At 38.8% G+C, this 14,671-nt stretch overlaps 1 protein-coding gene across 1 annotated transcript; it reads left to right on the plus strand.

Annotated features, from left to right (window-relative positions):
* The first annotated feature begins 5,798 nt into the window (after nucleotides 1-5,798).
* Nucleotides 5,799-14,664, plus strand: LOC113710668 (uncharacterized). Its single transcript, XM_072066347.1, has 14 exons — nucleotides 5,799-6,622; nucleotides 7,870-8,064; nucleotides 8,187-8,264; nucleotides 8,932-9,126; nucleotides 9,249-9,326; nucleotides 9,994-10,188; nucleotides 10,311-10,388; nucleotides 11,056-11,250; nucleotides 11,373-11,450; nucleotides 12,157-12,191; nucleotides 12,269-12,334; nucleotides 12,647-12,779; nucleotides 13,015-13,478; nucleotides 13,603-14,664. The coding sequence occupies exons 1-14, from the start codon at nucleotides 6,472-6,474 to the stop codon at nucleotides 14,545-14,547; spliced, it is 2,886 nt and encodes a 961-aa protein (XP_071922448.1). The 5' UTR covers nucleotides 5,799-6,471; the 3' UTR covers nucleotides 14,548-14,664.
* Nucleotides 14,665-14,671: the final 7 nt, after the last annotated feature.

Genomic DNA, 14,671 nt, shown 5'->3' on the forward strand with positions numbered 1-14,671 from the left:
CCAATAAGGAGATGCCACGTCGGCAATTAAAACTCAATTGAGAACCCTGGCATTCGCACATACGCACATAGACTATATACGTTAATAAGTGCTTGTAAAATGACTCCACATTGGATAAGCAAGATGAGTTTTATATAGGGATGACATCAGGGGCGGGTTTGGGGCGGGGGTTCCCTTCCCCGTCCCCTGCCTCCCTTCACTGCTTTTCCCACGGGTGTCCGCGAGAGATAATTTAGTTTTTTTTGGATGGAAGATTTTATTCAATAGATCAAAACTATATTCAAAGAATAAAATTAAATATGAAATTGAAAAAAGTAAAACAAGAAAATTAAAACAAGAAAAGTGTTGAAATAAAACGTCAAGAAATTAAGAAACTCAATTGAATTGTATAAATAATATTTGAGAATACTCATAGAACGCGTAGCATATTTGTGCCAAATATCAATTAGGAATTTGGATAAAAATGGGATAAAGGCTATGATTAGTTGCCAAATATTCTAAATTTATTACTATTATAATATAATATAATATAATATATTTATTTATATTAATAAATTGAAACAGGGACGGGATTGTAAGGTTAACAGGAAAGAGTATTGCAGAGGAAAGAAAAAAGGTGGAAGGAATTCTCTGTTATTGAATGAGAAATATTTAGGCTATATATAGCCGTACAAAACAAACAGAAAATACAATAAATAAGGAGTCTCCTGCTAACTAACTCCTAAACCGAAAGACCTATTCTAAAGCAAAGAATCCCAAATGGAATGGGATTTACTGGCTAATATTGACTAAATCTAACAATTCCTCCCTTAAACTAAATGCTGAAAGAATTTAGTTTATACTGCTCTCTGCACAAACTCCAAGCATAGTACGCAGCTTCAGAAAAGCATCCAACTTAAGGGGCTTTGTCATCACATCAGCTATTTGTTCCAAAGTATTGCAATGAACTAACTCTATCATACCTGTCTGTGCAAGTTCTCGAAGGAAATGGAAACGAACATCTATATGCTTGCTACGACCATGCATAACTGGGTTTCTTGAGAGCTCGATTGCAGAGCTATTGTCACAATGGATAGTATTTTTCTCTTGTTGAGTCTGATCCAGCGTTTTGAGCACTCTTTTTAACCAAATTGCTTGACAAGCACAGGCAGCAGCAGCAATAAATTCAGCTTCGGTGGTAGACAGACTCACAATAGGTTGTTTCTTAGAAGACCATGATACAGCTCTAGAACCAAAGAGAAAAACATAGCCTGATGTACTTCTTCTATCATTCAAGTCACCCGCATAATCACTATCAGTGTATGCTATAAGATCATCATTTCCTCCCTTCTTATAGAAAATTCCATACTCAGTTGTTCCTTGCAAATATCTCAACACTCTCTTTGCTAGTTGTAAATGAAGCTGTGTAGGATTCTCCATATATCTGCTCAAAAGACTTACTGCAAACATCACATCTGGTCGAGTCGCAGTCAGATACATAAGACAGCCTACCAGTTGTTTGAAGTGAGTCTTGTCCACCTTAATTCCTTCTTCATCCTTGCAAAGCTTGAAACCAGGAACCATTGGAGTTTGAACAGATTTGCTTTGATTCATTTCAAAACGTTGCAACACCTCCTGAGCATACTTTCTTTGACCGATAAAAATTCCACCTGATTTCTGCAAGACTTCGAGACCCAAGAAATATTTCATTTTACCAAGATCAGTCATATCAAACTCATTCTTCATCGAGTTCTTAAACTCAGTGAACATCAACTCATCATTTCCTGTGAAAAGAAGATCGTTAACATATATACTTACAACAAGCATGCTGCCCTCAATGTTTCGTTTAACAAAAAGGGTATGCTCATAATCACATTTTTGAAAACCTTCATTCATGAAGTATGTTTCAATACGGCTGTACCAAGCACGCGGAGCCTGTTTAAGCCCATACAGAGCTTTCTTCAGCTTGTACACCTTTTCCTTCTTTCCCTCTTGAATGTAACCACACGGCTGCTCAACAAAAACATCTTCAACTAGTTCTCCATGTAAAAAAGCAGACTTCACATCTAATTGATGGATAGCCCACCCTTTTTGTGCTGCTAGAGCGATCACCAAGCGAACAGTCTCCATACGGGCCACTGGAGCAAACACTTCTGTGTAATCTATACCATATTACTGTGCATATCCTTTTACAACCAGCCTCGCCTTAAACTTGTCGACTTCTCCCTTCTCATTAAGTTTCGTTTTGTAAACCCACTTGACTCCAACTATTTTGACTCCTTTTGGTCGATCAATTAGTTCCCATGTGCCATTTTTCTCAATGGCTGCAATCTCGGCATCCATGGCATTTTTCCATTTTTCATTCTTCACTGCTTCTTCATAATTAAGTGGATCGGCAGCCGCTGTATATGAGGCAAAAAATGCTGCCTCTTCTTCATCAGACAAACCTTCACCTGAAACATAGTCTTTCAACCAAGTTGGTTGCTTCCTACTCCTCCCTTCCACGGGATCTGGAGGAGTTTCTTGATTAGTGGTAAGAGACTCCTCTGACCGTGTGTTAGCAGCATCTTCTTCTACAAGAGATTCTTCAGTCACTGCCTTTTCATCATCTTCCCATTCCAGCTCCCAAGTAATAGCTGATTCATGTTGCTTATCCCATTCCCATTCTTCACATTCTTCAAAAACTACATCTCTGCTCACCACAATCCTTTGTGAGATAGGATCGTAGAGCCTGTACGCCTTTGATTCCTCGCTAACTCCCAGTAAAACACATTTCAAGCTTTTCTCATCTAGTTTAGTTCTCGAGCTGTCAGGCACGTGAGCATAGGAGACACAACCAAAAATTCTGAAATGTTGAACTGACGGCTTGATTCCGCTCCAGGCTTCTTCTGGTGTTTTGTCTTTTACAGCCAGCGTTGGACTACGATTTAAAACGTGCACAGCCCAATTTACTGCTTCTGGCCAGAAAGTTTTAGGCACTTTCTTTCTAGATAGCATGCTACGAACCAAATTCATGATAGTCCGATTCTTCCGTTCTGCAACGCCATTTTGTTGTGGTGAATATGCAGCTGTCAATTGTCTTTGCACTCCATGTTCCTTGCAGAAATTGTTGAATTCTCGAGATGTAAACTCTCCACCACGATCCGTACGCAACATTTTTTGGAGACGTATCTGTTGCTTTCTCAACATGTATCTTGAAGCTCTTAAAGATGTTAAAAGCTTCTGATTTTTCTATCAAAAAATACACCCATGTTTTTCGACTAAAATCATCAATAAAAGTAATCAAGTACCTTTTCTTGCTATTCGAGGCTGGCTTAATTGGTCCGCAAATGTCGGCATGAACTAGCTGCAGAATCTGAGATGCTCTCCAAGAACTTTTCATTGGAAATGAATCTCGATGTTGCTTCCCCACAAGACAATCTTTGCACAGCTTCGAGGGTGGCTTAAGTAATGGTAGACCTTCCACCATTTGTTTTTGCTGCAAAATTTGTAAGCCTCTGAAGCTTAAATGCCCAAACCTGCAATGCCATAGCTGCGCTACATCTTCTGTGACTGTGTTAAAACAAGTGGGTGCTATAGGCAAGGAGATGGCATGCAAGATGAACATTCGATTTGCAGACATATTAGCTTTCATGATCAAACCTTTGTTAGGATGATATATTTTGCATTGCCCTTGTTGGAATAAAATGCTCAGCCCTTTCTCTTGCAATTGTCCCAGACTCAGCAGATTATTCTTCAATTCCGGAACATAAAAGACTCCTGAGATGATGCTAACAACTCCATCAATCTCCAACCTGATGTTGCCCTTCCCATTTACCACCATGTTTGAATTATTTCCCAGCTTCACTGAATCTGTGAATTTTGCATCAAAATCTGAAAAATATTCTCTTTTTCCACTCATGTGATTGCTGCACCCAGAGTCAAGAAACCACATGTCTGTTTTGTGTTGCTTCTTTTCTTCAACATAAGCCATCAGCAGCATGTGTTCTTCACTCTCCACTTGACTCTCTGCAAAATTGGCCACTTCTTTCTTGCATTCCCATTGAAAATGACCAAGCTTGTGACAAGCATAACACTCCACAGTTGCTTTGTCAAAGCTTTGTCTGTTTCTTCCACGGCCTCTGCCTCCAAAGCTCCCACGTCCTCTTCCTTGTCCTGCATATTGGTTTCCATGGGTCGCCTTCAGTGCATGTTCTTCATGTACAGTGTTACTCATGCGTTGTTCGTGCACGAGCAAACTGCTTTGCAGCTCATCAATTGACAAAATACTTGTATCATTAGATTCTTCAATTGAACAGACGACATAATTAAACTTAGGTGTCATTGACCTCAGAATCTTTTCCACAACAGCAACATCTTTCAATTCTTCACCATTGACTTTCATCTTGTTGGTGATGACAAGAACACGAGCAATGTACTCATTCACAGATTCTCCTTCCTTCATGTGAGCAATTTCATACTCCTTTCGCAATGCCTGTAGGTGAGCACGCTTTACTCGCGTTGTTCCTTGATATTTCTGCTTCATAGAGTCCCAAATACTCTTTGACGTATCTTTGTTGACGATAGTCTCCAAAATGGAACGATCTAACGCCTGAAACAGATAGTTCTTAGCTTTGAGATCCTTCAACGTCTGCTCTTCACAAATTTTCTTTTGTGCCTCAGTTAAAGTCACACCCTTTGCTGCTGCAAAAACTCCATTTTCTACCACATTCCAGTACTCCTTTGATCGAAGAAAATTTTCCATGAGCATTGCCCAATGATCGTAGTGACCATCGAACCTCGGCACTGCTGGTTGAATAAAGGCACTCTCTGTTGCCATTTTCGTTGCCTGCACTCCCTTAGAAGATTGCTGCTTCTACGTACCGAGCCTCTTGCGAGGCTCTGATACCAGATGTAAGGTTAACAGGAAAGAGTATTGCAGAGGAAAGAAAAAATGTGGAAGGAATTCTCTGTTATTGAATGAGAAATATTTAGGCTATATATAGCCGTACAAAACAAACAGAAAATACAATAAATAAGGAGTCTCCTGCTAACTAACTCCTAAACCGAAAGACCTATTCTAAAGCAAAGAATCCCAAATGGAATGGGATTTACTGGCTAATATTGACTAAATCTAACAATGGGGATATCGTCCCTCGCCCCATTTAAAACGGGAGAGAAAAATTCCCTCTTCCCCGCCCCCGCCCTATTACTTCCTTCGCGGGGCGAGTACCCGTCTCCTTTGTCATCCCAAATTTTACAGCAACTAGTGTTTCATTAATCTTACTTGTGCTATCATCTTACCACGTCCAAGCGATCGATGGTTACATTATTGTGAATGGACACCCTGAAAACAGAAGTCCCCTAAAAGTTGAAATTCACGATCAAATGGTTGTATTGGTTAGGAAGATCAAACGGTTTCCACATTGCCAATAACACCAACCCTTCTCCTCAGGATCTCTGTATAGTTTGTCGTTGCCACTTGCCACCCACAACTTTGGTGTTAGGTTTCACTTGTAAAGTGTTGCACCTTTTCCATTTAATGTTAACGTGATACATATAAACGGAATACCATCCAATTTGTATTGCTCGTTCAATTTGGTTATCTTCTTATTTCAATCTCCTCTTCTATTTGTATTTTACAGACTAGTGTTAAAAGACAAAAAAAAAAATCAAATCCCTGAACCAATTTTCGTAAAACAAGAGTCTGTTAAGTTCCACGCCTCTACATTATACCTTCTTACCCTGCACTTCTATAACTATTGAAATTTTAAACCCTGCATTAATCATTCATCTAATGCACCTTCTTACCCATCTCACTAGAGGATTAAAACAGCCGAAACAAACGAACATCATCAAATTATAGTGTTGAAACTTATAATTTTACTTTTCGAAGTAACTCAAAATCGTTGTCAAGTTAGTTTTGGGTATTTAATCTAAATTTGAATTGAGCTCAAATAGTACTCCATTTCTTTTCCATCTCAAGTGTATCTCCCAAATTTAGCCCCAAAGGAACTCCTAGCAAATACCTCTTAACGTTGAAACTTGGTTTTACGATATGAACTAACTCAAAATCGTAGTTTTATGTTAGTTTTTTAGTATCAAGTCTAAATTTGAGTCGAGTTAGAATTGCAGTTATCTTCCCTCTCAAATTTAGGGAATTCTACAATCCCAATTATGATTTCCATAATTGGGTTTAGGTAATTAAACCTCAGGCGCCTTGGCGACCGTTTCGTAATAGTTATTTGTAATCAATGATTATTTTTTAAAACCCCCATTAATTGCCAAAGTGAGAAAGAAAATCTGCCAATATTTCATCAAAAATTCAAATTCCGGCATTTCAACGTATATTTCCCCCATCATCACAAAAGCTTAACGCTCCAGCACCACCAGAATATATTGTGAATTCGTATACAAGTACTCTTGGTACTTTGAAGTTCAAGACCAAGCCAAATTTAGGCATGCATGCGTGCATGGCGATTGCAGATGCGGTTGAGTGAGTAAAGCTGCAAAATGGAAAGTGGAATAGTGAAGCAGGAGCTTAGTTTCATATATGGCGATCTTGAAGGTGAAAAGCTTATCGATATTACAGAGGAGGATGATGATCTTCTCATCAATTCTGATTATTTTGATTCTCTTGAAGACCAATATATTCGCCTCTCAGGTTAATTTTTTACTCCTTTCATTATTTTCTTGATAGTCTTGTCCCTTTTTGTTCATGTTCTTGGACTTCAAAATTGATATCGCTGTATTGATGAACTTGAATGCATCTTCGGATTTGTTGAATTGGGTCTTCCCAATTTTCACCTTTTCTTGTGAAACTACTGCTCGAAGTAACGCTTTCTTGATCGAATTGAGCTTAAATTTTGAGCATTAACCTGGAGACAATTCTGGTGTGGGATAGTTCTTTATAGCTGGAAGGGGTTATAAAGTTACAATCTTGGGGCAATATCATGATGCACTCTTGTTTTGATCTCTCTGTTTATGTGGAATATCTGCATTTTGGGAGAAGGAAAAAGATGGAAATAAACGTTTACTTCCGTTTTCCTTGATCTATTTCACTACTGGGAAATCGATTATTCATATTCTTGTTGACCCCATACTATTGGTTCAAATGGGCTTAATGCATCTTTCAATGGAGGTCAATCATGATTAACAAAATCTTGATTTTGTCACGTTCACTCTGTTCTTCTCTATAATCTGATGAAGGACAAGGTCATTTCAACAATGATTTGTGTCCCCCCCCCCCCTCTTTCCCCCTTTTGTCCCTCCACCTAATCTAATATAATGTAATTTTCAGGGTCTATAAATTTTTTGGACCATGCATAGAGTGCTTTAAGTTGAACAAGCTGAGGCCTTTAAGAGGGAAAATACAAGAAATCATAATCTTTGTATTACCCAAAATCTTTGAAAAAAGGTTGTCAGGATCTGTCTTCATCATTTTAGAATCTGCAACCACTAATGGACACATTTTTCGTGTTCTTTTTGTAAAGCTATTGTCGAGTGGAGATATTGTCTGTGTCTTGGTCTTATGTTGCACATATGCATTAAATTTAGCACTAAAAGTTATACTTCTCATTACTTGCTCTCTGAGAATAGTGCAATTCAACTGTGTAATCTATGTGCCGCATGTATAGCAAAGGAATCAATAGTTGCAATGGTTTTATGTATTTATGTAAGGGAATTGAGAATAGAAATAGTTGATGACTATGAGTAGTAGTCTAGGACATTTGAGCTGAAGTGCTCACCCTCTATGCATATGTCACAAGTAACTGAAATCAAAATGAAATAACATAAGTACATCAGCAGTTGTAGAGATCGCCGATTAAAACATCTTTTATCCACTCATTCGATTTCAAACTCTCTCCTCTCCCCTGATATAAAGGTCATTGAAAATATTGACTCTTTCAGCAAGATATGATAATCCAAATAAGCATGAGGGCTTCAAGTCGCCAGAGTCTCAACCGTCTCAAGAAATTGAAAGCACACCACTGGAAAAGCTCCAGCAAGAGGGACAGAAGCTATCTTGTCATGATTTTGTGCCAGCAAGACCAAGCTACTTGCGCCAAAGTTTGGCTTGGGACAGTGCCTTCTTTACTAGCGCAGGTGGCTTTCTCGATCAATGAGAGACTAAACGTCTTTAGATTTACTGCCTTTGAATTATATCTTCTATGCCTTTATGCACCTGTTCATTTTCAGAATTTTCAGAATGTTGTTCCTTTTACTAGGAATTCTTGATGGTGATGAGTTAACTTTCATTAATGAAGGCTTCAGGACAGCTGAAATGCAAAGACCACCTGATACTGGTAACAATGATGCTTTTTCTCTAGGTAGCTTTAAGTTTGATCTGTTCTTTTATAAGCGCGTGTTGAAATATGAACCCAATAAAATTTTGAGTGTCGTTAGTGCAAGTTGTGAACTACCATCTAGAAATGCAAGCTTGCATAACATCCAAATCGGAGAGTAAGTACATTTTATAGCGACTGAGATGAACTTGAAGAAGAGCTGAACCAGGTCTTTTCCTTCTCTTTCCTTTCTGTTCAGAGCAATTGAGCATAAGGCTTGAGCTTTACTCCGAGATTAATAAGACACAAAGATGGTCTTACAGTGTCCCCTTTTCTGCATGTTAACTGACATAGAGAAACTATAGGTTGTTGGAGAGATTTAGTGATGAATAATGGCAGCTTAGTACTAAACCAGCCGTAAGTTGTTTTCTGCAATGGTTTTATGTATTTATGTAAGGGAATTGAGAATAGAAATAGTTGATGACTATGAGTAGTAGTCTAGGACATTTGAGCTGAAGTGCTCACCCTCTATGCATATGTCACAAGTAACTGAAATCAAAATGAAATAACATAAGTACATCAGCAGTTGTAGAGATCGCCGATTAAAACATCTTTTATCCACTCATTCGATTTCAAACTCTCTCCTCTCCCCTGATATAAAGGTCATTGAAAATATTGACTCTTTCAGCAAGATATGATAATCCAAATAAGCATGAGGGCTTCAAGTCGCCAGAGTCTCAACCGTCTCAAGAAATTGAAAGCACACCACTGGAAAAGCTCCAGCAAGAGGGACAGAAGCTATCTTGTCATGATTTTGTGCCAGCAAGACCAAGCTACTTGCGCCAAAGTTTGGCTTGGGACAGTGCCTTCTTTACTAGCGCAGGTGGCTTTCTCGATCAATGAGAGACTAAACGTCTTTAGATTTACTGCCTTTGAATTATATCTTCTATGCCTTTATGCACCTGTTCATTTTCAGAATTTTCAGAATGTTGTTCCTTTTACTAGGAATTCTTGATGGTGATGAGTTAACTTTCATTAATGAAGGCTTCAGGACAGCTGAAATGCAAAGACCACCTGATACTGGTAACAATGATGCTTTTTCTCTAGGTAGCTTTAAGTTTGATCTGTTCTTTTATAAGCGCGTGTTGAAATATGAACCCAATAAAATTTTGAGTGTCGTTAGTGCAAGTTGTGAACTACCATCTAGAAATGCAAGCTTGCATAACATCCAAATCGGAGAGTAAGTACATTTTATAGCGACTGAGATGAACTTGAAGAAGAGCTGAACCAGGTCTTTTCCTTCTCTTTCCTTTCTGTTCAGAGCAATTGAGCATAAGGCTTGAGCTTTACTCCGAGATTAATAAGACACAAAGATGGTCTTACAGTGTCCCCTTTTCTGCATGTTAACTGACATAGAGAAACTATAGGTTGTTGGAGAGATTTAGTGATGAATAATGGCAGCTTAGTACTAAACCAGCCGTAAGTTGTTTTCTGCAATGGTTTTATGTATTTATGTAAGGGAATTGAGAATAGAAATAGTTGATGACTATGAGTAGTAGTCTAGGACATTTGAGCTGAAGTGCTCACCCTCTATGCATATGTCACAAGTAACTGAAATCAAAATGAAATAACATAAGTACATCAGCAGTTGTAGAGATCGCCGATTAAAACATCTTTTATCCACTCATTCGATTTCAAACTCTCTCCTCTCCCCTGATATAAAGGTCATTGAAAATATTGACTCTTTCAGCAAGATATGATAATCCAAATAAGCATGAGGGCTTCAAGTCGCCAGAGTCTCAACCGTCTCAAGAAATTGAAAGCACACCACTGGAAAAGCTCCAGCAAGAGGGACAGAAGCTATCTTGTCATGATTTTGTGCCAGCAAGACCAAGCTACTTGCGCCAAAGTTTGGCTTGGGACAGTGCCTTCTTTACTAGCGCAGGTGGCTTTCTCGATCAATGAGAGACTAAACGTCTTTAGATTTACTGCCTTTGAATTATATCTTCTATGCCTTTATGCACCTGTTCATTTTCAGAATTTTCAGAATGTTGTTCCTTTTACTAGGAATTCTTGATGGTGATGAGTTAACTTTCATTAATGAAGGCTTCAGGACAGCTGAAATGCAAAGACCACCTGATACTGGTAACAATGATGCTTTTTCTCTAGGTAGCTTTAAGTTTGATCTGTTCTTTTATAAGCGCGTGTTGAAATATGAACCCAATAAAATTTTGAGTGTCGTTAGTGCAAGTTGTGAACTACCATCTAGAAATGCAAGCTTGCATAACATCCAAATCGGAGAGTAAGTACATTTTATAGCGACTGAGATGAACTTGAAGAAGAGCTGAACCAGGTCTTTTCCTTCTCTTTCCTTTCTGTTCAGAGCAATTGAGCATAAGGCTTGAGCTTTACTCCGAGATTAATAAGACACAAAGATGGTCTTACAGTGTCCCCTTTTCTGCATGTTAACTGACATAGAGAAACTATAGGTTGTTGGAGAGATTTAGTGATGAATAATGGCAGCTTAGTACTAAACCAGCCGTAAGTTGTTTTCTGCAATGGTTTTATGTATTTATGTAAGGGAATTGAGAATAGAAATAGTTGATGACTATGAGTAGTAGTCTAGGACATTTGAGCTGAAGTGCTCACCCTCTATGCATATGTCACAAGTAACTGAAATCAAAATGAAATAACATAAGTACATCAGCAGTTGTAGAGATCGCCGATTAAAACATCTTTTATCCACTCATTCGATTTCAAACTCTCTCCTCTCCCCTGATATAAAGGTCATTGAAAATATTGACTCTTTCAGCAAGATATGATAATCCAAATAAGCATGAGGGCTTCAAGTCGCCAGAGTCTCAACCGTCTCAAGAAATTGAAAGCACACCACTGGAAAAGCTCCAGCAAGAGGGACAGAAGCTATCTTGTCATGATTTTGTGCCAGCAAGACCAAGCTACTTGCGCCAAAGTTTGGCTTGGGACAGTGCCTTCTTTACTAGCGCAGGTGGCTTTCTCGATCAATGAGAGACTAAACGTCTTTAGATTTACTGCCTTTGAATTATATCTTCTATGCCTTTATGCACCTGTTCATTTTCAGAATTTTCAGAATGTTGTTCCTTTTACTAGGAATTCTTGATGGTGATGAGTTAACTTTCATTAATGAAGGCTTCAGGACAGCTGAAATGCAAAGACCACCTGATACTGGTAACAATGATGCTTTTTCTCTAGGTAGCTTTAAGTTTGATCTGTTCTTTTATAAGCGCGTGTTGAAATATGAACCCAATAAAATTTTGAGTGTCGTTAGTGCAAGTTGTGAACTACCATCTAGAAATGCAAGCTTGCATAACATCCAAATCGGAGAGTAAGTACATTTTATAGCGACTGAGATGAACTTGAAGAAGAGCTGAACCAGGTCTTTTCCTTCTCTTTCCTTTCTGTTCAGAGCAATTGAGCATAAGGCTTGAGCTTTACTCCGAGATTAATAAGACACAAAGATGGTCTTACAGTGTCCCCTTTTCTGCATGTTAACTGACATAGAGAAACTATAGGTTGTTGGAGAGATTTAGTGATGAATAATGGCAGCTTAGTACTAAACCAGCCGTAAGTTGTTGATGATCTGACTGGGTATGTCATTACATGCTTGTAGCAGCCATGACTTCTGTGCGCTATTGAAATGGTGTTCTGAGAGATGTTCGAGGCTGAAAGTAAATGTGCTGTGTGGAGCAGGAATATCCTGTTTGCACATAAGCCTCTTGCCTAGGGAATCTATATTTTTGTGGCCTCCAATGGTCCTTTGCTTGTTTGTGGAAGTCATTCCCTCTTCATAAATTGCTCAGCTGGTATCTTTTCATTCTGCTATTCATTTTTTTATTTATCAGAACCAATGCTTATTGTATGGTGCTCTTTTCAGCTTCAAGGAAAACCAAGATTGGCATTCAGAATAAGGTACGTCAAATCATCAGAATCTGAAATGTGTTGCTTATTTCATTGAGAATGAATCAACTTGTCCTTTGGTTTTCTAGATTAAATCATCAGCTTTAGAGGGAAGAAACGTCAATACTCAAAGATCAGTCAAGAATAAGGCTGAGGTTTGTCATTTCCTCATTGTACAGCCAATGCATAATTGCATAGAATGAATTGATGCCTTCTTTTGCTCAGTAGCATGTTTAATAGAAAGTGTATCATCTCCAGTTGCTGAATGAGGTCCCTTTCCTGTAATCAAACAGCTGAGGTGCTGTATTCTTTCTTTTGGGGAATTAGTTTGGGGGGGGGGGGGGATAAAGGGCAAAAAGAAATATTTTAATCTCATGCCATAGTTTCTTCATGTTTTAGCATAAACAAATTATTGAGGTTCCAAATGATTGACATCGTCAATTTTTCTCATCTTTTGATCAATGAAGCACATGTCTAAAGGAGAAGAGACCCCTTCCCTGCCTCTCAAGGCTCCCAAGGTACTCAGGCGAATGACAAATGCATTGATGGGACAAAGCAAGAGTGCTAAAGTGGAGAATGTAGCTGCCAAAACTTCATCTGGTAATGCGTTACATCCTTGGAATACAATGAACTTCGAACTTTTGTACGTGTTTAGATGTAAGTATGTAACCAATTGAGAAATCTGCTTTGGGAAACTCATGCATTTATCCAGCTCTGGTTCAATTTGATTTTCTGAGTGCTGCCAAAGCTTCAACAATTTCTAGTTCTTCACATGATAGAAGTACAACTGCGTCATCTATTAAAGTTCTTTCTTCTCTTCTGAAACGAAAAACAGGATCAAGAAACAGCACAGTGTCTGACTCGACTTCCACTTCTGACGCTGCAGTGAGATACCTGTCCAAAAGTAAAGGGTTGAGAAATTGTAGATTGTCAACTCAATCATTGTCACTTTCCAACAATTTTTCTTCCGTATCACCCGCTGGTTCTTCCTTCGGTATGTCATCCTCTGGACCAGGATCAAGAACCAAGCAAAAATCTAATGATACAGAAGTTCATTTTGATACTCCAGTTACATTGACAAGGACCAATACACAAGATGAAGTAAATCCATCACCACATTTGACAAATAACCTCCACAGAAAATTCACTGCTTGCCTGCTGAATAAGCAAACAAATTCTCTAGTTCTTCAGAGCAAACAAGGTTCAGCTGATGCTTCTCATGTCCCAACTGAATCTAGGAAAAAGCTTAAACCATCATATCTTCGCATGCCATCACCAAAGATTGGGTTTTTTGATGAGGTACTTTTAGTTTCACCGGCTAATTTTTATGAACACATTGATCTACTTACCCTGAATAAGAACTCTTTAGTTTAGTTCATTTGTGCGGCTTGCTGTTCAGTGATATGTCTCTCCTGTGCAGCAGAAATCGTTGATCCCAACTGTTGGACAAGGTTTACAGTTTCATTTTGAAATGCAGTGCACCCCACCTACAAAATCTGGGCCTACAAGTAGGAAAACACCTGATAAACCTCTAAAAGCAAGGACTTCGTCAGAGACAAGGTGCATGAAACATGGTTCACAAAGCACTAATCCTGTTAAAGACAAAAAGCGAAGAGATGTTTCATCAGATGGAAAGCTCAAGAGTTGTTCCCCACAAGGTTGGAGCACCATGAAATCTGGGTCAGATTCAAGTTTGAGATTTCAGTCTGGTACATGCGGGGAAACAGAAGAAAAATTTTGCTCAAAATGCAGGAAAGTTCATTCCGGGAAATGTGAGCAAAAAAGAGTTGGCCACACTGATGAAAGGACAAGGGTTAAGGGGAGACTGAATAGTAGGTTAAGCAGAGATGCTATGGTGCAAAGAACTGATCCTGTCCTTCAACCACAGCCATCAGCTCCGGTTAAGAAAGAGAAAAATAGCCGCAAGCAACACAATGCCAATAATTCGCATTCATCAGTTGAGGACAAGGCAAAAACTTTGGCAAATCTTAAGGATCAAGTTAATGATTTAAGCAGGTATTTTGAGGTCATTGATTTGAGCAGGGAAATGCTGACAGATCAGAAAGAACATGATAATGGTTGCCCTGTTTCTCAGGTTGACAACAATATATCGAAATTGAATGGTGACAACAATGTCATCATGGCACATGGTCAGAAACAGGACATGCTGCCTAACACAGTCCCGGGTTCTAGTCCGCTCTCAAGCTCAAGAACTCCATTGGCTGACAAAACTTCCATCTCCAATGCAACTGGATTATTTACTCAGTCAACGACAATAGAGAAGTTAGCAGAGAAGCCATCAAAATCCCCTGCTCCAGAAGGCCTTCCTAATTACAAAGAGAACACCTTAGCCCTATATGAACTCTAGAATTTCCTCGTTGATGAAGAATGCAGAAGTTGTCATGAAGGTTTTAACCGGCTAATGTGGATTTTAATTATATTACCAGTGATCTTGGCTTGAACCAATTAGATCAAATAATAGACATGAGACG

Source organism: Coffea arabica, chromosome 9e (genome assembly GCF_036785885.1).
Source record: "Coffea arabica cultivar ET-39 chromosome 9e, Coffea Arabica ET-39 HiFi, whole genome shotgun sequence".
Classification (NCBI taxonomy): Eukaryota; Viridiplantae; Streptophyta; class Magnoliopsida; order Gentianales; family Rubiaceae; genus Coffea; species Coffea arabica.